Source organism: Thunnus maccoyii, chromosome 12 (genome assembly GCF_910596095.1).
Source record: "Thunnus maccoyii chromosome 12, fThuMac1.1, whole genome shotgun sequence".
NCBI classification, from domain to species: domain Eukaryota; kingdom Metazoa; phylum Chordata; class Actinopteri; order Scombriformes; family Scombridae; genus Thunnus; species Thunnus maccoyii.
The window spans coordinates 15478794-15506221 of NC_056544.1; the positions used below are offsets into that span (position 1 = coordinate 15478794).

At 39.5% G+C, this 27428-nt stretch overlaps 1 protein-coding gene across 2 annotated transcripts; it reads right to left on the reverse strand.

The window, feature by feature from the left end:
- Positions 1-1908: 1908 nt before the first annotated feature.
- On the reverse strand, positions 1909-27412 carry kif1ab (kinesin family member 1Ab). Of its 2 annotated transcripts, XM_042429055.1 has the most exons (48): positions 27063-27412; positions 25719-25895; positions 23210-23283; positions 22740-22919; positions 22479-22547; positions 22119-22297; positions 21858-21969; positions 21510-21587; positions 21307-21372; positions 21200-21217; positions 21019-21097; positions 20845-20923; positions 20320-20462; positions 18839-18969; positions 18596-18675; positions 17924-17999; positions 17716-17795; positions 17509-17615; positions 17272-17355; positions 16814-16994; positions 16570-16642; positions 16358-16448; positions 14470-14618; positions 13559-13737; positions 12640-12777; positions 12393-12511; positions 12160-12245; positions 11786-11921; positions 11473-11656; positions 11042-11132; positions 10733-10851; positions 10582-10637; positions 10087-10195; positions 9877-9943; positions 9534-9618; positions 9320-9425; positions 8962-8985; positions 8693-8807; positions 8409-8542; positions 8209-8270; positions 7967-8112; positions 7499-7690; positions 7293-7364; positions 5774-5883; positions 4659-4778; positions 4285-4477; positions 4051-4169; positions 1909-3277 (listed from the first exon to the last, which is right to left on the reverse strand). In XM_042429055.1, the coding sequence occupies exons 2-48, from the start codon at positions 25822-25824 to the stop codon at positions 3211-3213; spliced, it is 5064 nt and encodes a 1687-aa protein (XP_042284989.1). In that variant the 5' UTR covers positions 25825-25895; positions 27063-27412; the 3' UTR covers positions 1909-3210. The 2 variants fall into 2 exon arrangements, with proteins under 2 accessions (XP_042284989.1, XP_042284990.1); XM_042429056.1 differs by lacking the exon at positions 8962-8985.
- Between the last annotated feature and the right edge of the window lie 16 nt (positions 27413-27428).

A 27428-nucleotide genomic window follows, 5' to 3' on the forward strand; every position in this document is an offset into this window, starting at 1 on the left:
AATATATAATTTCTTGTTTAAAAAATAACATTGGAAAATTTAACATGCCTAAATCAACAAAAATTTAACAAAGAAATAAAGTGAATACAATACACATTGTTACAAGCGTTTCCATTTAATATATGAAATGACAATTATTTAGCTGCTCAAAAGTGAATGAAATGTTTACATTGTGACATGAATTTTTTTGCCATTTTAAAATTAAATCACAACACAGAAATGAAGTGAAGTGTAGTTTTGTAGCTACATTGTGATTTGATTTTAATGTGGCATGGGCAATTCATGTCACAATGAAAAACAATTAATTCACTTATTAAAGACAAAAAGCTAAATAATTGTCATTTTAAAAATGTTCTTAATTTAATTATCACAGTAAATGCATACATAAAAAGAAAATACATATACCATGTATACATGTATATACATGTTTATTGTATTTCACTTTTTTTCTTTGTTTAATTTGTTTTAATTTGGGCATTTTAAATCTCCCAAACAAACACAACAAATCTAAAATTAAATGTAAAATACAACCTTCTTATTACTTTAGATTATTCAAAATTCACATCGGTCAGATTTTGAATGAAGTTTCACAGTTTTTGGCTACATTGCTCAACAGGTTGGCTGGCCTGTGGCATATAGAGTCCTCAGCACTTTCTGTTGACTGATTGTAGGTCAGATTTGATAAAAAGCTGATCACAACCAGTCAGACAGGAAACAGGAGGAAAACTGGAAAGACTGAATGGTTGACAGACCATGTCTTTGGTATAAGATGTAAAAAAAAAAAAAAAAAAAAAAAGAAGAAGAAGGTGTTCCTTTCAAGAATGGACAGAAACTAATATAATACAAACATGAAATTGTAATTCTAGCACTGACAAGATAAAGATTTTTGGGTTAAACTCACGTTCCACTGATAATTTTAAGACTGAAGTTTGGAGTCATCTTGGCACATTGCAGACAGACAAAAGCAACTAGAAACCATCATTGGACATAAAAGTCATAACAACACCAAGCTGATCATACTGTACTAGGTTCTGACACCAGCATCAGACTGTCAAATATCTAGCAGCTACAGTACAAAAGCTAAGAGGGGAATTGGCTTTTAAATGCAACATTTACAGTCAATGGTACAGTAGTGCTGTACTGTACTGTTACAGGCTATACCAACATACTATAGAGCATCATTGATAATATTCACTCTCCAAAACATTGACATTGATCATCAATATAAAAAAGATCCATAGCATCTACTATTACTCTACATAAAAGCTTCATCTTAGACACATGTAACTAATTTCTGTGTTGACATCACAGACAATGATAAATGAAAGACAGAAGGAAAAGAGGTGCAGAAAGGGAGGCACTAGCTGGTGCATGGACAACACACTTGCCCACTCAAAGCAACTGCCCTCAACAGATTACAGGTCCATTGTCAATTACAACATTGTCCTTTCTATTTAGCTACAAGAGGAGACTTAAATAGTCTAACTAACTTATTTAATGTAGCAACTCTGCTGGCCCATAACAGACAGAATAAGTGCTTATTTGATAAAAATTAGCAACCACATACAGTACAGTTGTCCTCCTGGTGTATTTACCATATAAAATATCTTCGGTCAATTTAGGCATATTGATTAGTTTAAAGGAATAGTTGTTATTTGCTTTCTTGCCATGAGGTAGATGAGAAGATCAACTGAAGCTGGAGCCAGCAGCTGGTTAGCTTAGCTTAGCATAAAGATTGGGACAGTCTGGAATCTGCACCTGGCCAAGAAATACTTCAGCACATAACCCTGTAAAATTGCAACTTCTCATTCTTACATTTTGTTTTTTAATAAACGTGTTAATTGGTGAGCTTTAGAGGTCTTGGTAGGTGGATTGTGTTGTTTTTGGACAAACCCAGGCTAGCTGTTTCTCCCTGTTTCCATTCTTTATGCTAAGCTAAGCTAACTAGCTGCTAGCTCCAGCTTCATATTCACCTTAGTATCAATCCTCTCCTCTAACTTTGAGCAAGAAAGCGAATAATAGTATTTCCAAAAATGACGAACTATTCTTTTAAAATCCTATTCTTCTCAGAAAATGTCAGCTAATACAACTGCACAGTGGAAAATGTTTTGCAACAGTTAAAACTAGAAAACATCACTTTGGTCAAAACAACTGAGTAAATGATACAAGACATTAACTCAATAAAGACAATAAAGTGCAATGCAACAAAACTGGTCAGTGGTCCCATCACAAATAAATAACAGTGCAGAGAACATACAAGAGCAACAATAAATATTATTATCCTTTATGGTAATATGCACGAGGGATTATGCAAAAAAAAAGAAAAGAAAAGAAAGCACATGCCCAAAACAAGGCAAGGACATTATCTCTCCTGTATTATTTTGCCTCAGTCTAGCCAACAGACTCAGTATTCAAAGATCCAGTTAAACAACTTTTAAAAAACTGACACAGAAACAACAACTTACCCTTTTGTCCTAACAAATCCCTCATGCTACTTCAGTGTTTTAAATGACAAGCAACAGCAATCTACCTGTTTGCTATCTGAAACTTCTGCAGGGAAACAAATACTCTATATGCTATAGAGCACCAAGCCATTCCAACCTAAGGTAATGTACAGTATATGAAGGATGTATGTGGTGCTGTCATCCCTGCACTTAACACACTTTTGCTCGAGATGTTTTCATTTCCCCCCGCACATGATGGCATTAATTAGAAATACATGATGGTTGGTTTACAGCTGGGACTTTTTTTCAGTGAAGATGAATAAACGAGGGGCCGATCACAAAGTAAACAGTTGTTTACATCTATCTTTTTTTACACAGGAACTTGTAGCCAAACAGGTTACAGCTCTACATGTACATGAAAACCTAAAACTAATCTGAACTAGTCCCAATGTCCAGCAGAGGTAAATTAATCAGCTGGTTTGGGTCGTTAGTTTGTCTCAATGTTTTCATCTAAAGGTCAGGAGGGATCACACCATGCAGGGTTCGAGGGAGCTACTGAGAGCAACTGCAAAAAGAGAAAAGGACAGCTTTGTTGGGTTTCAGGATGAGCGATCGAGTGATGTTTGGGACTGGGACGGTCATCATACAGGAAGTTATTTAAATGGTTTATGTATAAGTTTGTTTATGTGGCCTATGTTCAGTAGAGCAGGATGATGAGTGGAGCTTTTAGATTGTATTGTTTTGTTTGTTCATTGTTTTCCACCTCTCACATCCTCTGAGCAGACGGGACCGACTGCATGGACTGGACCGACTTTCTCCGGGAGAGCTTTGATCTGAGGAAATCAAAGGAAAAGTTACATAATTTCCAAATGATTTCCTGGGAAGTTTCCTGGGAAAAAAAACTTGTGTAAATTGGTACTAAATATAGAGAAAATAGAGACAATATTCTGAGACTATTATTTGAGTTTAGTTCATTGTGTTGAGAAGCAGTTGTTGATTTACAGAGAAATTTCTAGAGAAAGTACTACTAAAATCTTAATGACTGTGAAAATTGACTGAGATCCATTTAAATATATTTATATGCTGCACGGTTTATTGGCCATGTTTGATTAATGCCTTTCTTGTCTGTGGACAAATTCATTTTTGGATCTTCAGCTGGCCTGCTGACGAACTAATGTTTTTTTGTGATTTTTCCTTGTTCTTGTGAAATACTCGATAATTTCACCTCTCCTTCAAATGAAACAATCCTATATGAAAAATCACATCTCTTGTCCACACCAAGGCTATAACATGTGATGAGGAGTCACAGGAAGACACTGCTCTGTATTATGCTAATTGATTCATTGGAAATAAATTAATCACTGTCTCCATTTTCCAAATAATTAGTATCAAATTACACAGAAACAGCAGACCAGGGACCTTTCTAATAATTTACAATATTCAGTTTCTTTCTAGGAAAACATTATAACACTATGGAAACCAAAAAAGTTAAATTTTAAATGTAAGAGACCAACATAGATGGGCTCATCATGCCTTTTTTAACAGTTTTACATGATATTTTAGCTTGAATTGTCCCTCTTTATTACACACTGTTTCAACCACTCACCTAATGGTGCCGGCTAACAGAGGATTAAAAGCGTACAGCCAGTCATGCATCTCTTTATCATTGGTGGCCTGAAGCAGTATCCCGCGATGCTCAGTGCACACAGCAAACGTGTTGGGAGTCTAAAGACATGAAATACTCTAAGGTTACTTACTGTAAGTTCATTCTGGTTCATTGGGTTCATGTTTATTTACTTATTCAGAAGAGTTTTAATATTGAACTGAGACTGGGTCGTACCCGCAGTAAGGTCTGTTTGTCTTCACTGTATTCCACCTTTGCAGAGGACAGGTTGATGATGGCTCTCTCGACACTGTCCCTCTCGCTGCGGTACAGGTAGACGTAGGGCCTGCGCACTACCACGTAGCGCTTTACCCAGCCGCTGGTGTGGGGCTCCAGGAAGTGCAGGTAGCCCTTCTTTGATACAATGGGGCTGCAAACCATAATAAGAAAAGTGATGTGAGACAGCAACTAATAAAACCCGTCCACCGTCTTTGTTTAATTATGGATACAAGATGAAAAGGGTAAAATTAACTAAAGCCTTTATCTAAAGTGAATTAGTACAAGTAATCATCAGTCAGTGAAGTAATGAGTGTTGTGATGAGCAGCCTGACCTGACGCGAATCTCCTGTATGTCAGGAACAAAAGTGCATCCTCTGAGAGCTTTCTTTCTGTCCACTGGGCTGTATGGGTCCAGATCTGGTGTGGATGCTCCTGAACTGGGATCAGTGTGTCTACACAACATTAACAACAAGTTTTTATTGTGACAAGAATATACGAACGTACTGGGCCTGTTCACCTGCCACCCTTTTTTCAATTCAGAATGTCTAGAAATTAATGATACTACTTTAAGTAGTGATTTATCACATATAAAGTAGAGATTTTGTACTTCTGTACGTCTATTGTGCATTTAAGGCCATAATGTACATTATTTTGTGAATCAGGTAAGGCAAGTTACCGACAATTAACTAACCGAGAATAAGAACATTATATACTCAAGTACAATTTTGAGGTACTTGTATTTTAAGTATTTCCATTTTATGCTACTTTCACTTCTACTCTGCTACATTTATTTGACAACAATAATACTGTCAAGGATTAAACTACCCAGTAATATAGACAAGTAGTTGATCAGCTCCACACTGATTGCTGCTTACATTTTAACATATCAGCAATAACTATCCAATAATATGATAGAGATAATTATAAAACAGTGTGAAAGGGGCCAACTTGTGCAATGAGTTCTTTTACTTTTGATACTTTAAGTAGTACTTTAAGTATATTTTGTTCGGTAGTTTTACTTAAGAAATAATTTGATGAATTGTGAATTATTTTGGCACTGTGGTGCTGCTAGTTTTACTTACATAAAGAATTTGAATACATCTTGCACCACTGCCAGCTTCTCCTGTTTTGTTTGACACCACTCAAAAGTAATTCAGCCTGCATCAAATTCATAAAAACCATATTCGAAATATTTGCATTTCTAAACACCTACAGTATGAGGGCATCTTGAAAAAATCTTGACAGGGGCAACAACATTGTTTTTTCTAGTAAATATAAGCAAATGGAAGTTATGTTGCAGTATATTTGTGTCTAGTCACAGATTATAACTGATGCCAAATGTTCTTGACAATACAAGATATCTTTATTTATTCCGAAACTTGACAGACCAGCTGACTGTTTTAAACTGATACTGTGAGGAGTAACAGTATGTACAGTAGTTGCATACCTAATGTCATAGTGTCCTTCGACCAGTGAGGGGCAGGTGGAGGACGGAGTGAGCGTGCTCAGTCCAGAAGACGATGACTCTCTCATTAGCGATGCAGACATCTCAGAGAGCTAAAACAAACACACACACAGACACACACAGAGAAACACATTCACAACAAATCATGCACGTAGAAGCACACACAAGACAAGAAGGACAAATACATACACAGACAAAACATACCAGCAAACGATTAAGCACGAACAACACAGACATGCATTCAGAGAACACCTCAATCAGACAATTTGTCATTTTCTATACAGTAGAACCATCTCTGTACCATCGTAACACAATTCCTCATTATGTCTAAGAGCCCCTTGCTGGTTAACATGTTAAAGAGGACATGCAGGAGTAACATCAGGTTAGCAGAAGCCTTGCAGTCTCTACAGAGGGATGTGGTCAGGTAAGGAAGGAGGAGTAGCTAAATTATTTCAGGGGATAAAATATGGATGCATGAGTTTTGGAAGCCAGAATTAAGCGGCAGGCCTGAGCCAAACATTAACCAAAAATTAAAAACATTCTATCCATAATATCTCGTCAAGCTGGTTCAAACAAACTTAATATTATTTGTGTAAAGATTTATTTGTGAATCAGGGGTTCAACACTGTTGACCAAATTCAAATTCAGACTTTTTAAGACCATTTTAATGATAGAATGTAATTTTTTACTGTCGCACCGTGAAAAGAATAATGGAAAACCAGTAGGGACAATAAGTCCTACGATTATTTATTAAATACATAGAGTTACTTAAATATATATCATATTTTTGTCAGTATCTCACAGCTGTACATAGCAATAATTCCTAATAATATCATTAATCAATTACCATGACCTGGACCCAGATAAGTGGCAGAAAATTAATGGAGGCATTAACCAATAACAAAAATAATCAATTAATTTAAGCTAGCAAGCCTTACTTGTCCATTATGATTGAATGAGCTTCCTAGCCACTGTAGCTAGCAGTACTGACAGTGTTTGCTGCAGGTCTAATGGTGCTAACTGAAACTCCCCAAAAAATGATTAAACAGCTTCTTGACTTCTTCACAAACCACTGTTAAAACAATCCCACTTTTAATTTATAGATGTCTCCTGACAGCCCTATATTAACATTACTGTCTACGGCAGGCAAGAAAATATATTCAAAATTTAAGACTTTTTAAATACTTTCTAAGAGCTATTTTTGAGGGACCTGAATTCAGTGCTTTTAAAGATCTGCAGATACCCTGATAAAAACTGTTTAACTCGGGTCTGCTGAGTAGTTAAAAAGGTAGAACATATAAGGTGAAGATAATAAAAATCAGGTAGTGAAAATGTTAAAAGACAGACAGGAATCCGTTGTGAATAAATAAAATAACAATGAATGGATGCAGTGGCAGAGAGTAGGTGGAGTGCAGGGCTTCATTACTTTGTTATGGTTAAATAGCTCTAAAGGTTCAGAAGAATTAACGGGCCGGGTTAGAGGGCCTAGGCTGGGGCTCACCTTGCTCTCACTGGCACTGCTGCTCACCTGGCTGTACTCCCTGTTGAAGGTGTGCATCAGCAGACGCAGACACTGGAAGCAAGAAGAGTGAAAAACAGAAAGGCTTTTTTTAAACAATGCTGAAAGAAAAGCTTAAAATGACAGATAAGTTAAGACGAAAGCTGTGAAATTAAGAACTTGTGGAAGCGTCAAAGACAAGGAGTCACCTTTGCAGCCAGCTCCCTCTGCCTCTGGTTGGGGCTGTCAGGGGCTGGGCTGCTGCCAGGACTGTGACTGAGGATGGGACTCTTTGCAAAGTTGCTGATGTCGCCGCCGCTCTTGTAGAGCGCGTCCTGTCCTGCCTGCAGGGTCGCCTCCAGCTTCTCCCTCAGCAGCAGGTAGTGCCTGGTCTTCTCCACCTAAAACACAAGCAGACGTAAATTTTACTTCACTGGTTGTGGTCTGGAAAGACTTACAAGGTGTTTAATGGGACAAGCGACATTTCAAGTAGGTCGTACAGAAGATGATTTACAAGAGTATTTACAAAATTTTGTTTCTACATAAAGTAAATTGATATTAGGACACACAGTTGCAGAGTCATACCTGGTTTAACGCATTTGTGAGGCTAGTCAAACCCAAACTTATCTTTTCTAGGTGTCAGCTATCTTACGACCTCCTTCGATCTAAAAACTCACCTCCTGCAGTAAGCTGAGTTTCTCCAGCTCCCACTGGTGGTCAAGGATGAGGCTGTCGCTGCGAGGCCTCCATCCAGCCAAGTTCTCCTCTCCTCTGACGTACGCCACCGAGGTGTCCAGCACGCGCCTACGACGACGCTGCATGCCTGGAGGAGAGGATGAAAACAATCCACGTTTTTTAATCATAAAAAAACAAAACCTACTTTGTTTCTGATTGTTTTTATTGATTAACCTGATCTAACCTGGACTTCCATTGTCCGCCACATGGCAGAGAGTCACCTCATAGACTCCGGTGACACGGTTACTGAGAAGGAAAGGGACAAAATTTGCATTTGAGGGGGAAGTAACTGGTTCAACTAGCAATTTAACAAAAAAATACATTTTAGTCTTCTAATCAAGAATCAGTGTAAGATTCAGACTGTATGAATCCATTAATCTGTACCTCTCAGAGGGCCTGAGGCAACCAGTGCTGAAGAGGTTTCTGATAGAGCGGGAGGCCGGCAGCTTCGTGTCACGGGAGTAAAACACCATGCAGAAATCTTTGGTGATCACTGTCGGCTGAGTGCAGTTCTCCATCTAGTTAAAATATATAGAACATTAACAAATTATAATCCATAAGGGTAAAGCAAAGTGCCTAGTTACAAACTGCTTTCAGTTTTAAATAAATGTTCATTTTGATCATTGACAGGATGTTTTTTAAGAAGTCCACACAAAAAAATCTAGTACCTCTAGATAAGCAGAGAGGGTGATGTAGATCTTCTCCCCATAAGGAGTAACTCTGTTCAGAAGGAGAGAGTTGTGCATGGAGCTGTCCCATGCTGCCTCGAATCGGTAGAAAGTTCTGGCATGAGAAAAATAAACGTTATCATCTATCATCTGCATATCGTTGAAAGAAGAAAAGTGTGAACCTCATGAAAAGCCTGTGAGCAAAACTGACATTTTGTTAGCAGAAACAAATTGAAAGGATAAAAAAAAAAAAAAGATTGTCATTATACCTATGATCAACTCCCAAGGAGACGCTGCCATTAATGAAGAATAAAGAGAAACAGGACACGAGTTAGAAACTTTTAACTGTAAATGTTAAAAGTTTAAACTCAGCAAACTAAATTGATCCATGCAAACTTAAAAAGTGCATTGAAGCAAAATTATATTAGATTATAAAAGACATGTTGAAGCAATGTTAAAAAAATACCAAACAAAGCATCTAATCTGTTTAGATAATAGAAGTTTGTAAACAAATGAAAAGAGGAAAATATTATTGATGAGCTAAAATATGTCAAGAGGTAAATATAGAGAGAGAAAACAATAACATTTTAGAAATCAATTAATTATAAATCTGCCTAAAATGCATACTTGTCATCATGTTTTGGCCAGAAATATCCGGAGGACAGGATGTTGAGAGAAAGGATGTTGGGGTCTATGATGGTCTCATCAGCCTCAGGGGTGTTTCGAATGCGACCTGAGGTCAAACGAGTCATGATGAGATTGGTTTGGTTTTTGATTTCCGATTTCCTGCCACTAAAATCTGACAGACTAAAGATGCTTTTGACGTTTTCTCATTACTCACCAATAACCAGCTCCTTAACCTCTTTCCATTCAATATAATTTCCTGTTTCATGAGCGATGGTAACTGTGATCCTCCTCTGAATGCCCTGTGGAGTCCAGAAAAGGCAGAAAGTCGACTAGTTTGTTGGTGGTGAAGACAGGCTGAATACACATCATCAAGGAGAACAACAGCTTGGTTTTGCTTTAGTTTGGTTGTAATTTTTTTTCACGCTTTATGCTTTAGCACTACAATTTTGAAGAAATTTTAAATATACTGTATATATTTTAGTTTACGATATTGAAAAGAGAGTCTTTGAATACGTAATTAGGACACATGACGGTCATTATGTGAGATGTGGTCAGACCTGATGCAAGAGGAATGTGCCGTGGCAGGGCATCCCACCTCTGTGGTCAACAACAGCAGGGATGTAGCTAGAGACAAGAAAATAATCAGCACATTAAAAGTGAAAACTTCACCTTGTAGCTGATATGAACTGCCCTAAACAGTTTGTATTAAAAGGGTATTTTTTGTGTATGTGATCTACTGCAACACAATCCATAAAGATGCGACTCACTCTCCGTTTGCTTCCAGCTCGCAGATCTCAAAGAAGACCATGAGGTCGTATTTGGCGTGACAAGGTCCTGCGGTGGAACGAGTCAGAGTGCTGAGCTTGGTGGCCGGCACTGAGAGAACGAACAGAGAACAGATTAATGTGTGACAGACTGGAACAGTGTATATCAGACTGAACTGAGCTGAACAGAATATCAAATGATTCAATCATTCATCTTAAGCAAGGACCATTTGAACTGATGCTGAAATGATGAGTCGACTGACTGGCTGATCCTGACATTAATGGATGACAGATCTGAGTAATTTTTCAAGGGAAAATACAAGATTGTTCCAGCTTCTCAATCTGAGGATCAGCTTGCTTTTCTGCATTTAATATATTGTATATTGATTAACTTTAGGTTTTATGACTTTTAGGAGTCATAAACTTTATACACAACGGAATATATCACATATGATGATGCTCATGATGTTTTATGTACTTTTCGGCTCTGCTGCTAACCTGGTTTGGACAAGGGCATCACTCTGGGGAACTGCCTCCTGGTAGGTCTCAGTGGACTAAAAGATGAAGACACCAAACGTCAAGAAACTTTCTTTCCATCTAAAAATATATACTCATAGTTAACCATTAGCTGATTGAAAGTGCTTCTGACCTGATCAGGTCTTTGCAGAGAGGAGGGAAAGGCTGTTTCTGATAGTGGCCAAACACCTCGAAGACGATGGGCTGAGTCTTGATGTACTCAACAAAAGACTTGGTCACCTCCACCGTGATCTAACAGAAGAGAATCATCCAAACCTTCAGACAACATGTTGACAACTAGTTCATAACTAACCAATGTGACATAGAAACAGCGTTATCACAGTCATTAGCGATATTTAAAAATACGGTGGTAACAGATGTGTATGTAGAAATCAGTAATATTAACTGATAAATCGGACTGAATGTGTTGTTCAATTCTTACATTTTGTACATGGTAGAAGCCCAGCGGTGGTCCTCTGCCGGTGTTCTTCAGAGGCTCAGTGGAGAAAGCTTCATCATGGCGGTGGATGAAGCTGAAAAAAAAAGCACTTTATGTCACCTGAAAAGCTCAAGGTGACCAAATCATAAACATTTAAGATCAGTAAACATCTGAACACTGAAAATATAAATGTAGTTTGTAATTTTATTGCAGTCATTAAACTGTAAACTAGTGAGGACTCTTTCTGGTGTATAATGTGTCAAGATTATGGGTTTTTGGGTTGGGTTCACAGCATAGAGTGACATTGGTGAAAAAGACAGGGATGAAACCGACAGCATTTATGGCGTATACTGCACATTAATACTGAACAGACGGGATCAGTGTGTCAGACTGTGGTCAAGACACGCAGTGCTCCAGTGTTGCTGCTCACTCACTTGAACTGGCAGAAGATGTCGGCGTACTCGGCTGAGATGCTGGAGGCCTGTAAGACGGTGACTCTGAAGGTGAAGGTGCTGCCAATCTTCAGGTGGGACAGAGCCTTCTCTGGAGAGAGGTCCAGAGGAAGATCCAGACCCAGACCTAAACTCTTCACTGGGCTCTGGGGAGGCTCCTGGGTGGCTACACAGGACAGAGGACGTTTTTTTAGATGATTTCTTATGAAATTAAGACCTAATTTGAAGTGGCTTTGCATAGAGGGACAGATCATAAAGAATTTTAACACATAGTATAATTCCCGGTCCCCCTCACCTTCACAGGTGTTGTTGTTGACTTCATCTGCAGAGATTCCTATCTCCGTGTTCTGTCCTTCTCCCTCAACAATTCGCAGCTCCTCCTGGGAGGTGTTGGAGTGGGGGAGACCACCAGGACACGTCTCGGTCTGGAACTAGACATGAAATCAAGAGCTTAACCCTGCATTAACATTCAAGTGCAGGAAAAAGTTGCATCTAAGTTATGTATATAATGTAGAACCAAGTCACAAGTCCTTCTAAAAGATCAAATTCATATTCTGACTGTCATCTTTTTACCTCTGCAATTGTGTTTCAATGACAATTTACATTATCTGTAACTTCCATGAAGAAAGCAGTCAGAAAATACCAAAACAAATCACTATATATGAGCACCTTCTCAAACTGTTTGTCTTCAAATGAGATCTTGGCAGTGCCTGACTGCCTCACACCAGAACCATAATCAGGGGCCTCTTCATCAGCTGAAGAGAGACAAAACAGAGAACGAGATGTTGTCATCAATCATTTTCAAATACAAAACAACCTCAAAAAACAGCCTGAAGTCTCTTTTCAGAAAAGACATTCTTGAACAAACACTACAATGTTTTAAATTTTATTTTTAACCTCACCTGAGATGGCCTGCACAGCCACCCTGAGGAAGCCCTTCACCTCTCCCTTCTCACTGACGATGGCCACGCGATGTACCAGGGGCACCGGGTACAGCAGGTTACTCAGGTACACAAAAGCCCTGAGGAGAAGGAGGGAGGGGAGAGATGAGGCTTTTTCACTTTAACTGAGCCTTTATTGAGCAATAAAAGAGCAGGATTCAAATTAATTTTGGCTGCAGGAGGGAAAAAGTGTCTGCTGGTGACCGACCTGCCGACCAGACGGAACCAGGGGAAGCGGTCGTAGAAGGGGTCGCCTCCGGTCAGGGCGTGGTCGCAGTCCTCCACAGCGCTGCTGGGGAGCTCAGCAGCGCGGTCATACATTTCTCTCATCAGGTCCAGCCTCTGCCTGCAGGGGGCAGTATAAAAAGAACAAACATCCTGAGGGCCTGCTTGAGCAGTATTTGCTCAGAACAAAACAGGAGACAAAGGCAGAGCTGAAATAAAAAACAAGTTAGTAGTAGTAGCTACAAGAATATATTAAAAAAATTAAAATAAAAGTATCTGGTAGTAGACAGAAAGGTTGCTGTGGGGTGTGAAGGACAAACAGGAGCACGCTTTCATGGATTATTTTTAATCTGTATATAAACAGGACAACATGAATTGTAGTATTTCTGTAAAGCTTTGTGGATTATATTTTTTTTTCCAGGCTGGATTACAAGCTGAAGTTAACATATTCATATTACTTTTTTGTCTGACCAACAGTCAAAAACCCAAATATGTTGAGTTTACTATCATGGAAAACTAGAAACATTAGGAAACATTTGAGAAGCTGGTTCCAGTGAATTTTTTGGCATTTTTGCTTAAACGATTACTCGATTACTTACTTAATTTTCTGCCAATCATCTAATCATTTCAGCTCTAAAATACTACCATGTATAGTAAGGGTCAATAGGGGCCCAATAACAAACTTTTGCCCCGGGGCCCCATAGGAGTTTAGTCTGGCTATGTTTATTTTGCAAGTACTGTATCTATATTTGTACTTTTTATCTTATAGGTATCAATATTTTATAACCAGCAATGTATGATAAGAATATGAGATATGAAATGTTTTTATGGACAAACAACTAGAACCTTGACAATCAGCTTTAATCCACAAATCCACTTTCTTAATGACAAAACCAAAGTACCTGAGTTTCTCCAGAGTCCAGTAATGTGTGGCTCCGTTCTTTTGATCCTGTACTTCGACAGCTACGATGGTCCGAGGGAAAGGTCGTCTTTCCCTCTCTTTGGCCACGCTGGGAGGCAGCAGATCAGGAGGCAGTGGAGAGTACAGAGTGTCTGTCAACAGGACAAACTGGAACTGTACCTGTGGATGAAAACAACTCAAAACATCAGTAAGTGCTTGTTTAATGTCCCACTGTATCATATCTGCAATATCAAGTTAGGATTCTACTATTCTTAATTATTATTAATTATTATTTTAACAACAGCAGTAACATGTTGTTTGGAAATCTTTAGAATACATCTGACAGCATGCGAAAATTAATTCCTAATCCTTCAAAGAAGTGGCCTGATATAGTATTACTAGTCAAAATAAGTATTAACAGTCAAAATAATATCTCATCATATTTATATCCCTATTTACTAACTGGACTACACTCGATATAGAGCACTGTGCATTAGACTGCGATGACTCACGGAAATAAACCACTGTGGTGAGTCTAGACAATCAATGACTTTTCCAGAGACTCGCACTGATGCAAATCCAATTAAATTCACAACGGTCGACAGCTACCAGCAGACACTTCATATTCTGCACTCTGCTTCCAGTCTAGACTGAAGAGCAAAAACTCTTTATGAACTGGCATCACATTTAAATAAATTTGACTTTAAAAATTATTACTCTTAACTAGTGCAATGATTTTGGAGTGGGCTGACGCTGAGGTAAAACAAGCCAGATTTTAGTCAGTCAAATGAGCAAAGTGCATTGAACTAGATCTAGATTTAGTTAGAAAAATGTGTCTTCTGTTTCTTTTAATTAAGTCTAAAAGGAAATAAAATCTGTTAGAAATGCATTCATATTTTTATGTTTTCCCACCTTCTTCTTCAGCTCCACACTGATAGCATTGGCCTCCTTGAGGAAGATGGCATTGCCCCAAAGCAGATCCCTGAGCGAGGTGAACTGGTAGAAACGCCATTTTCTGAAAGCCCACAGAGCCAGCTCGGTCTCTCGCTTGGTCCACGGCACTGACAGGCAGGACAGACGATATGTGAATAAAACAGGATCAAATAAAGCTGTTAAGTGGAAGTCAATATCGACTTAAAGGATAAGTTCACAATTTTTCAAGTTTGTCTTAAAACAACAGTCAGGTTTCCATATAACAGTTAAAACAGGTGCAAAACAGGGGGTGCAATTGGTGGAGGTGGAGTGGGGGGGGGACAGAGGAGGATGGGTGCCTGCTGTCCTCCGCAGGGCGGGATCTCTTACTTTGGACTCAATGTATTTCTTTTTTTTTTCATGCTGATCTGTGATTGGCCATGCCACATAAAATGACGCTCCAAGGGAGGCTGTCCTCCCTTACCAATCAACAACCAGAATGCAATATTGACATCGAGTTGGTCCGATGATAGTTTCCAGATTTCATCTTCAATTCCCTCCACTGTAAGGCAGAGTAGCAGCAGTAGATAGCTCCTTGTGTTAGCCAATGCAACGGCTGGCTTGTTGTAGCAGCCTGAAGGACTCTTTATACATCCATGGAAGGACTGTTAAGGACTGTTGTTAAGCTAATGGGAGAAATTATCTGGATTGTGCAGTGCAGCAGCAGCAGGACGCTGCCGGGGAGGCTGGAGAGAGACGCAACCAGAGAAACAACCAGGAGAATTAGCTTGTTTGTCATTGTTGTTAATGATATCAGACTGTTAACTAACAAACAAGATGACCAACAGTCACAAATGGACGTTATGACATGAATACTTCATCTCCATGAAAGAAAGAAGAAGATGTCAGATAACAGCTTCTCTCTCTCTGTCTCTTTGATCGCTAATTTAATCTCTGATGGTTAAATGTCTCTCTGTGTGGCTGTTGTGTGAATTTCCCCCCTTTTTTTCGCTGATCCTAGTAATGATCTGATCCGTGACTCAAATCCATGATACGATCTGAAACCGTGAGTTTTGTGTTCATCTTAACACCCCTAGTGTTAACATGTCGGCTTTGTAGACTATATTTTGTATGTCATGCACATAGATCAGAGTGTGTAAGTCATGTATTTGATACATGCATTAATACTTTCTGATGTGAACCTATACTTTTATATCTGTGAATGTTTTTAGTGTTCAATCTTTCTAGTATTCAGCACTGATCTGAAAATATATAGGAAACACGTGTAAATGATGTGATATGTTGTCTGTTTTTGACAAGAACATAAATTTGTTGTCACAATAGAACAGTACTATAAATTTGAATTCACTTTGTTGGTAAAATGACACATTTGATCCACTCCATGGCTAAAATGAGCACTTTTTTGTTTAGAGACATTATGTATATGCTAAATGTCTTTAAAGAAGCAGCCTTTACACCACTCAAGCAAATTGTTTTATTGGCATATAAAATTGCCCCCCACCCCTCCGATTTCATCAGGTGGGACAATGATATAGTTTGATGCGGTTTGTTGTAAGATTCCATGTTGGTTATCCTCCTGTCCTCCCCATTTTTTTGAGTCACCAGCTGCCACTGCTTTAAAGGATATTGAATTGATTTGACTAATTTGGATGATGACAGCAAGAAAAACCTGTTTCAATGTTCATTTGGACTCCTGAAAGAAATGAAACCTAGAGTAAAGAAGATGTGTTTCAAGTGATCAGATCCCTCACTGGTCATAATCAGAAAAATAAATTGTATAATTGCGAATATAATCTAGTTGTAGCTTTGTTAAATACAAAAGATGAATGCTTGATAAGTCAGAAACAGTTAAATGTCACAGTATCACCTTCCTCTTCAGGTTCCTCTTCCTCCTCAGGTGACTCCAGATACCGAGAATCCACCTGCTTCTGAAGAGCCTCCAGTTTACTCTCATAGTCCTTAAAGAAAACATATAATCCAGATCAGGATTAGGGCACCTTTAATGGAACAATATATCAATGTCAAGACTGGAATGACATGTTTTTGAATCTGATGATATCAAATGGAGCATTAACTCACCAGCCTCTGCTGTTCTAGCAGGTTACTGGCTTCTTCTCTTTCTTTGCGGTACTGATCCTCAAGCTCCTGAAGCCTGAAAGGGATTCAACAAGACTTAATCCTAGTCAGTAGCAACATATTATGCTAATAACAACAATAATGATACTAATTATAACAGTAATCTTCAAAACAGAGTCCAAACTACAAATAAAGTATTACAATAACATCGATCATCCTCATTATTTTTATGTCGTCAGTCACACACCTCTGCTCCATCTCTTGCTTCATGTCGATGCCTTGTTTCTCCAGCAGCTCTCTCTGTGCAAACGCCCAGTCGACGGGCTCCACCGGAGTCTCGGCGCACGGCGTCCTCTCCCGCTCCAGCCGAGCCTGCTCCGGGTCGTTGAAGCGAAACACATGGCTCTTACCCATGATGATGCGGTTCCCTAAGAAAACATAAAAGTAAAAATGTCTTATCGTATCATGATGTTACACAGCCTTAAGGAGGACATAAAAGATGACATTAATTACAGATTACATCTTTATTATGATACATTTATGATTTAATTACTGACATTTTTTTATGTTTTCCAAGATGACTGAAATTCTTTGGTAGCATTTGCACTTGTTCCAACATTGTCATCTCCCAATACAGTTCTCTGTTTATTCTTCTAGGCACAATTGCTTTGTTTTCCACCTTTTTTATAAAAGCTGCACACATACCAGACCGCAGGACGATGGGCGTAGTCACTTTCTTTCCGTTGACGTACGTCTCTGACCCTTCACATGGCTCCAGGATGACACAGCCTGTTCCACAAAAGATTTATAAAACCGTTACAAATTAAATATATAATATAAACAGATGCTGGGTTTGATTTTTAATATATTTTAAACTTTAGTATATTTATTAAACATTTTAATTTCACATGCTAAGTCACAGAAAAAGCAGCCAGCTTTTACCTTCTCCCTGAGGACCTGTGGTGCTGCTGAAGGTGCAGTGTTCATCTTTGATAAAATGGCCGCTGAGAACAATGTCTTGGCGAGTCTTGGCATTTTCACGGCCAACCCTGACAGAAGATAAGGTAATTAAATTGAGACAAATCCCTTGAAACACAGACACACAGTATCTGAAGTGAATCTTAAAACTGAACACTTTGAAAAACTTACTTGGTGAGGCCATCTTTGATGTAATACAGCAGACACTCTGACATCAGCGGGTCCTCGTTCAGGTTCACCAGATGAGGAGTCTAAAAGGGTAAATTATGATGAACATGGCTGAGTATTTGTGTCAGTTTGGAGAGCTGGCAAGTGTTGTATATCTTTTAATGAGGTGTTTGAATGGTTTAAGTACGTGCAACAGCAATCAGCATCTTACCTTTTTCGGGGAGAAGACACCAACGGTGCCTCCATCTTCTCTCATGGCAACACCCATCTCAGCCAGCAGGGCCTCTCTGCAGAAACAGTCACACAGTTAGCATCATAACGTGTGTTCATACAGACAATATTAAGGTCAGAGCTGTAAAAAAGCAGGATTTGAAAATGTGAAGTGAGATGATTTTGACCTCATGGAATGATAACATAACACTGTATAGACTATTGATGGACTGCTAGTACTATGAAAAGTTACACGAATATGAACATGTACTGCATGTATCAACAGATAAGACATAGAATAATCTTTTCAGTCATTTCCAAAAAGAACACTGTCATGAAAATAATCCAGGTACAATGCACGGCAGGGTAGACAACTGAAGCCTTAAAATCTTCAAAGCAGTCCTGCAGTCCAACAATGTAATAAAACCTTGAAAAACTAAATTTATTGTAAGAGTCTAAGAGTCAAAAACAGTCCATTTGTCTTCATTTGGGTTGACTTACCCAAAAGTCAGGTTGTTAAATGGTTAAATATAATAATACACAATATAATAAAATAAGAACTGAGCATCCCTATTGCTATGTACATGAGGAGGTTGCGAGAATGAGAGTAGAGGTCAAGTCTTACATCTAAATCTAAATGCTGTAAAACCATGCATGAATATTTTTGACTGACCTCTCCATACGAATCGCCTCAGTGCGTCGCAGCTTCTCTTCCCAGGTCTCATTGAGCTCTGCGATGATTTTCTCTGTTTCCTGTTGGTCAAATACAGACACTTTGCTCATTCTCTTACTTACAAGGACCGCTCCCACCACATTTATCAACTTTCATCCCCACTCACCTTTATTTTGTTTCACTAACATATCCAGAACTCTACCTCGCCACAGTGAACATTTCACATCTCTACATCTCTCCTACCTTGAGCCTCTCAATGGCCTCTTCACTGGCTGGGCTGAAGATGCGATCATGGAGGTTGTTGATGGACCCGGCGCGGCTGGACAGGACCGAGAGCGAGGGGGAGGGGCTCATTCCCGTCATGGCATTGGTCACTGTGGAGAGATCACCCCCTTGATTGACAGCCTGGCGATTGTTCACAAAGTTCTTGTAATCGCACAGGTCTGCCAGAGAGAGAGGTGTCGTGTGGAAGAGAGCAAGAGAGAAAGAGGGGAGGAAGGACAGACGGAAGGTAGGAGCAGACGCCGGGTAATTGAGGAGAGACATCGGGGGATTGTGAGGTACACGCAGAGAAACGGATAAAAAAAGGAAACAAAATGGGGGAACGACAGGGAGGAGTACAAAAAAAGGAGAGAAAGCTCAAATAATGGATCAAAGAAGCAGAGCCATCGCAAACAGAGAGAAAAGAGCAACTTAAACAAAATGCCAAGGAGACGCTTTTTTTCTCAGACTACACAGACATACTCGACAAGCTCGCAAGCATGGTTATGAGAAAGAAAACTGAAAATATATACATCACTACAATGCATATAGACCAATTACAGGCTGAGGTTTTTTTTGATTTGGGGCATGTCCTCATGTCATGTCTGTGAGATGTTTAGCTTTTGGTTGCATGGCTCCTGGCAGTGCAGGCTACTTAGCTTCTGACTCAGCTTCAATTAACCCCACACACAGAGAACCAGGATGCAGAGAAAAGAGCTTCTCAGCAATCTAAAATGGCGTCCTCCCAGTCAGTCCTTTCTTCCATGATCACTAGTAAAGCAAAGTAAAACATTGCATGCTTTATGCCAACCCTGGCTTTGAATCTTTTTGTGCAATACAGAACAGAAACAAAGAGTCGAGCAGAACAGATTTTTAACGAGTTGCAAGATTCCAAACCAATTTAAAACTGTGTTATAACAATGAAATTATTTGGATGTTAAGCTTTTGTAATTAAAAAAAGAGAGAGAAAACATGGAAACCAGAACTAATGGGAAGAAAAAGGAGGCCATTTTGCAGAATTCCTGAGAAGAAGTAATGCATTACAGCAACAACGTCATGATTTTAGTGTTGCTCTAAATAATTATAATATATTTTCTATTTAATCTATGTTTTGTTTGACTTGACATATAGTCTCTTGGGCTTGTTAGTCAGGTCTCTGGTGTGGTGCAGGAGGAAGGCCAGCTCAGGATTCATTTCTATTAGTTTGCAAAGCGCAGGCTTGCAAGAGTTATACACACATTTCAAACCAGTGATGACCGGGCCGGGGCAGCGATACGCTGATAGGACAGAGGAGAGAAGAGACTGTGTGTGAGAGACACCCACACTTCAAGTTTTACTACCATCCTCTTTCCCGAATGTACAGAGAGAAAAACAAACCTGTACAAAAGCAGGTCTCAATGCAGGTTTGTCTGTGTAATTGTGTGTTTGCTTTTATATATGAGCATCTTCTATGTTTCACTCACTCTCTATGATGTCTCCCAGGCCCTGAGCGTACAGCAGGTCTTTGAGGCGAGCCACCTCCTCTTTCAGCTCACGCACCAGGCGGTTGTTGGGGTCCTCGTTGATCACAGCGTTACAGCGGATCTGTTTGGCACGATCAGCGTACCTGCAGGGACGGAAGCCACGGAGGTTAAGAAACAATTGAAAGCAATCCTCTGTCTCTCCATACAGTGACAGATTAAAGACAAGACTGTAAACTCCACATCTGAGAAGAGAATAGTACAGAAACAATGTTGTATGCATTTGATAAGATGCCACACAGTCATTGCAAAGACTGGAAAGAGTCCACTGTGCCACATATTGCCCATTTTCCTCAATAATATGTAAATTAATGCAGAAAAATGCTCCCAATTCTAATGAGCTCATCTTATCTACATGTTGAACCTTTGGTGTAAATGTGGCATTAACTTCAAAATGATGTTCCCTCCCCTCGAGAAACCTCATATTTAATGATCTTTAAAAAGAGAGGTCATTGACATTTTTCTCACCGGAGGGTACTGAGGGTTTCATCATAGTTAATGTCAGCAGGGCTGAGTGCAGCCACCATGGCTGTACGAGAGTTTCCTCCTAAAAACAGAAGATTAAACAATGCGTAAATTGTTGCGGAAAAGGACTTGATCTTGGTTTAAACAAAGGTTTATTATATTTCTTGTATTACAGACCTAAGTTCTCCCTCAGTAGCCAAGTCAGAACTGAATCTCTGTATGGAATGAAACTCTCCACCTTCTTCTTTTTCTTGTTCTGTAGACAAAAATAATGAAAGTTATTTGCGAATCGCCTCGGAAACAATATTGAATTAATCCTATTTGCTGTTTCAGATATGTGATAGATTGTTTTACAAACCTTGTTTGGTGCTGAGTCCTGTCAGGGTGAAAGAAAAATGCTGACATTTGTTATTTGAACAACAGGAAATAAGAATTGGCAGCAGTTTATTTTTGATGACAACTCACCAGTTCAGCTAGACCAGAAATAACTTTCCCCAGTGTGGTCAGAGATTTGTTGATGTTTGCTCCTTCCTGCATTACAAAGAAATAAACGTCAGTCATGTGAAGCATTGAAATATTCCTTAAAAAGAATCACTTTAAAAATATATTCCTCTCTCCCCTGTATGCAGAAATACCACAAACACTCAAAAACAACCGTCTCCGCTCACCTTCAGTCTGGTTCCTTTAGCTCCAGTTGAGTCGGCTCTTTCACTGCCAGCCAAGTCCACCAGACTGATCTTGCTGACCTGTGATAATACAGTATTTTCAAAAAAAAATTGCTCCGTATGAAAAATAATAAACACCCACCACAGCTAACACATTTCACCTGAAACTGCACTCGGAGGACTAGCGGTAAAGTGCTGGTTATCAATCAATACACCACAGATGGCCTCCACTCAGGTCATAAAAGCTGTAAAATCATTTCTGCCTCGTAACATCTCTCTTACAGCGGCGGCACTGCAACAAGGTAAACTACTTTTCTTATTGATTTGTTGAGCTGAGTTTGGTGTCTGAACCTTTTCTGATGTGTTGTCCGTATCCGCATCATGTTTCTTCTGTGTGAAGATGATGTTAAAGACAGCATGGGAGCGGCTGCTGGTCTCGTTCATGTTGGTAGCAGCCACAGTCCTGAAAAAAAAAATTCTGCTTTAGGTGCACAATGCTGATCAAAAATATTATGTCCATCTATCATTATCTGCTCTATCCATCCATAATTTATAATCTATCTATTGATCATGAGAGGAGTCCGTCATTAACGTTCAGTCTCGCTCTGTTACCTGGCCTTGTTTCCAGAGTCCATCAGATCCTGGATGTCATTGTAGGATGTGACGGCTAGTTTGGACAAATCCTCGACGTAGGGTCCCATCAGAGGGTGCTCTCTGACACGCAGGTTCCCTTTGTTCTTGGGGTTCAGCAGGTCACGCACGCGCTCGCAGTAGATTTCCATGTAGCTCACCTGGAGGAGGGCAAGAGGTGATTATCTAATTTTTTAAAGATTATAAGTATCTTATATGAATTATATATATTTTTTATCAGTCATAAAAGATTTTTAGAAGTTATTTGTTGGCCTTCTGTAATATCTGTTCACTGCAGCACCATCTGCTAGAGAAAGACTGCCAATGTAATGTTTCACTCACCTCCACAGAATAAGACATGCTGTTATCAATATTGCTGTCACTGATCTTGGTGAAAAGGTCCTCACAAAGCTAGAAAACATAAAAACAGATTGTTGTGGTCAAAATGTATTTGGATTACACTAAAATGCAAAATCTTTTGTCTTAGTTTATAGATATCTATTTTCTATAACTTCACTGTCTAGTTTATTGTATTCATTGATGAGTTCAATTGCTTTTAAAGTCATGTGTTTGGTTGTCAGTTGACACTCTATCCTATATTACCAGAGGTATGATCCCCTGCTGGTCCTTCTCCTGTCGTCCCATCATAGTGTAGCTTTTGCCTGCTCCTGTCTGTCCGTATGCAAATATGCACACATTGTAGCCTTCAAAGGCATGAAGCAGCATCTCCTCGCCGATGTCCTTGTACACCTGCATCTGGGTCGCATAGTTGATGTCCTCAGGCTGCAGATATGGAGGGAACGGAGTGGAAGTACAAAAAAAAAAAAGTTGGGAGAGACAGAAAGTCATCATTTTTAAATAATTTAACTGAAATAAACTGACCCAAAAAAAAGTTTGGACATCAAAAACACATTGGGTGCTCAAGCAAACACATTTTTACACCATGTAGTTGAATAAAAACAAATCAGATCAGCATTTCTCCTCAGTTATGGTTGAGAATTACTAACCTGACTAATAGTACATGTATTTAGTTGCTAAAAGCAGTAAAAACTGAATGATGCAGTGAAACTCACCGTGGTGTGTGACCAGTACGAAAAGTCAAAGTTGAAACTCTTGTTTTCTTTCGGCTGTTTGGGGTTCAGGATTGCTAAAACAGAGAAAAACAGATAAGTGCAAGTTAAAGGCGTCAAAATGATAATATTCACACTCAGACACTCTAATGTACATGATTTGATTCTAGTTTCCTCACTGTTAGCTCTCCATTAGGTGGAGGATGCCAAGGAGTGAAAATGTGAAAACATCTTTCAACACAAACAGGCTCTCTCACACAATTTGTCTCCTCACTCCTCGACCAAGCCATTACCATGTCCTAACACACACACACACACACGCACACACACACACACACACACACATCCAATTTAAATGACCACATTTTAAAAAAATGTTCCATCATGATCAGTTCAATCAAGCTGTGTCTTGTCATCTTGATTATCTAAAATTATTTTATGTGATTATTTCTAAAGAACTTATCCACAAAGTTCAGGCATCCTGGTGGACAAGTGGTCAAGATACAAACATATCTATAATCAGTATGACTAAACTAAAGCCTGTCCTACAGCTCAGTTTGTTTGTCGGTATCTATAAAGCAATGTACCACCATAAAAATGGTACAAAACGTCATCAACACAGAGAGAGGACAGACTATATTACAGTTAGTATCAATAGCAGCAATTTTAAATGCACCACTCATCCTTTTTAAAGAGAGGAGGGTGTAGCGCATGTGGAAAATGAAACAAGAACTGAGCATTAGCAGTCGCTTTTAGCTGTAAATTGAATCCACTGCATCTCCTCCTGTGGAAAAGTTCAACATAGCAGCAGCAACGTCCTGCTGATGTTTCTGGAAAGCCTGACAGAACAGGCACTCAAGCTGAACGACATAGTGTGACCATAATGCAGAAAAATATCTGAAGACAATCAGCGTTGGAAGCTGTGAGCACTCACATTCAGAGTCAATGAAGGTAATGAGTTGAAATAATGAAAGTTTGCATCTTTGGCTCTAATGAGATCATTAAAAACACCGACAGGCACAACGGGCTGAAATACTCGTCCCTTTCTCCTTCACTTGTATCAGCTGACTCTGTGTCTGGGTTCAACCAGAACAAGGAGGCCTTGTTGGTCCCTGCAGCTCCTATGATGAGAGAACAGAGCTGCAGCGGTCGCTACATCCTACACACACTGACAGGCTTCAGTCGCCAGGCTTGACTGAAGCTTTTGTTTCATTCCTTAGCTGCCAAGATGCTGCGTGCCTCCCTGCCCACTCTCTGGTTGCTGGAGGGCAAAGCTGCCTGAGAGACAAATAGCTGAGGCGAAATGCTAAACTTGCCTCAATGTAGGTCACAGGAATATGATCAAACCTGCATCAGAACAGCTTTTCACCTCTGTGTTTCACACTCTAAAATCATGAGTCATAAACAGGTCGACCATACATACAGCCATCATCTCATACACGACCTTACAGCCGTGTATCAATTATTTATATGAACATGTTGTGATTCAGGTTAGCAGACTGAAAAATCACCTCACTGGAGAACTTGTCAACAATTGTCATTTTCAGAATCTATTACAGATCAATTTAAGTTTAAGAATCGACAACAGAAAAAATCCCAATCATCTTTTTTACAATCCGAATGATAAAATGGTTTCTGTTATCTGTTTCCAATAATCAATAATCCCTTATTGGGAGTAAAGACAAAGAATCGTATCACTGCAATCCTTAAAAAAGGAAGCAACACATCACTGCAGTATTTTACACATTATATACAGTATGTATGGTTCATTGCATGTTTACATGTATCATATCACATTTCCTGATTCAGTCATCCAAATGTGCATTTTATTTTAAGTCTCTTTGTTTATATTTTTCTGTGATTTTAGTGTCTTTCAAATTATTCTTAAGGTATAAGGTTTTGCTGCTTTTAGTCCATTTTAGTCCAGCATCACTGAGTCAATGTCTTCTTTGATACGACCACTAGGGGCAGCAAACTTAAAAATGTTCAAATACTAGATATTGTGGTTTTAAATGAATTAGGAGAAATATTAAATATATTTACTGAAATTTTATCACAATAATAATAATACAGTTTATGTATATAGCACTTTTGTAACCACTGTTACAAAGTGATTTACACCCAGCAAACAACAAAAAGCAGAGATACACAAATAAAAAGGCAGAAACCTGTCAAGCAGACGGCAAGCATAAAAGACATAAAAATACGTTTTAAGAAGTGATTTAAAAGAAGAAAATGATTTGGTTAGTTTGAGCTCCTCAGGCAGACCATTTCAGAGTTTAGGTGCCATGACAGCAATCAATGTGCACCTCTTTTGCTCCCATTACAGTAAAAACAAAGTGTGCTGGTCAAAATGTGCAAAGCAGGATCCACATAATCTCTCAACACAATATGTAACATTTATTCACATCTTCATCCATCAATTAATTTATCTTTTACAGCCATACCATCAGAAAACAGTAGTCCAATCAAGTCAAATCATTTCTGAGGAAACATCTGGATTCATACTCACTTGTGGTGTTTCCTGACATCTGAATGATGCACTTGCTATCCTTCGCCATCTCTCTGGAGTTGAAGGGTCGGACCCTCACTGCCACTTTCACTGAAGCCCCCGCCATGTTACAGGTGGGTGTGGGAGCAAGCGAAGGAGCTGAAGATCTGTGTGGCTACACAGACACACGTCTGGCACCTGCACAGGTAGATGATGAGAAGGATTTAATACAGGACAGGCCTGACAGATGTTTTTGTTTTGCACTGTATATGAAGCACCTTATCATTACATCTTTATGCCATATATAGAATAAGGCTGAATATCTATATTATATCAAATTAACAGTGATAATTTCAGTTATGAATGGCTTGTTGTTGCTAAATATTTAAAACAGGGCCTTGAGGGGCTCAAACAGCTGACCCATTCTCCATTTTCAGGCCCAATAATTACAGTCAGTTTGGCTTCAGGCAAAGACTCGCAGCTCCTGAATCACGCTGAGTAAATGATGGACCATCTCTTGGCAGGAAGATCATCAGCATTCCTGTTATTATACAGTAAAATGGCTGCTTACTCTTTGCTGAGGCCTTGTGATAAACTGCATCTCCTCACTGCTTCACACCAAAACAAAAAAACACATTCCTGCTTATGGGCTACTTCAATTTTTTGCTGTGCTGTTGTTGTTGCTGCTTTTTTAGAATAATTTGCTGGTTTTGTTGGCATCTGTTTAGTTGTCTTCTATCTTTTTTCTGTGTTAACGATCATGCATGATGATTTTATAACGGTATGTTTGCTTCAGCACTGCGCAGCGCACATAACATCCATCTTCCCAACCTCAGCCGATGAAAAATACAATTCCTCTTGGACATCTTTATTAAAACTTATTCTCTACCCAGAATAAATGAGGCAAGGACACAAATCTGACATGACATCTGCGGTAAAGACTGTTAATATTTATATCCTAAGCCATGTAAATATTGTCTCCTCCATCTTCCTTTGCCTGCCGCACCTCAAAAACAGGCCGCGTAAACATGTACGGCACAGAAATCAAATCACCAAACACTGCGTCAGAAAGGAGGTCAGCACACATCATAAAAGCTTTAATTGCATTTAGGGCTTTTATCTAATTGATCTGGGGGACCGGGGGTGTAAATTTCTCGAAAGATGGATGGACAATTATTGACAGCAGAGACATCAAACATTAAAAGCCCCTGACGCATCGTCCGTATTTACCTGTCTAACATGTACAAAAGGCCTGAAAATCACAAACACAGACACAGACTGTCCTCCTCGAGGCGTGACACCCTTTGGCACCGATGCTGTGCCGTGAAAAACATCTCATCACGGAGCGGAGGAGCCGTATCTTACCTCAGCAGCTCAGACGCGACGACCGCAGAGGGTGAATCCTCTGCCCATTCACAACAGCGCCAGGATCCTCTCCGGTGCCTCCTTCTCGATTCTCCTCAGCAGCCTGTATGTTTTTTTGCCTTTCTCTGTCTTTGGTCAGCCTACAACATCCCCTCTTTGGGCGCATCCATACATGGAGAATCCGCCGGGGGAAGTCGAGAGGTGAGTCTGCCTGCGCTGGAGCGTTGAAACGCAGCGGTGCGTCAATGAGAGGAGAGTGGGAGACAGCAGGAGGGAGGAGCACCGGGAAAGATGTATAAACAGGAGGATGGGTGCGGGATGCTCCAGCGGCCCGCCGTCAGTCCGTCCGCCCGCCAGTCGGTCAGT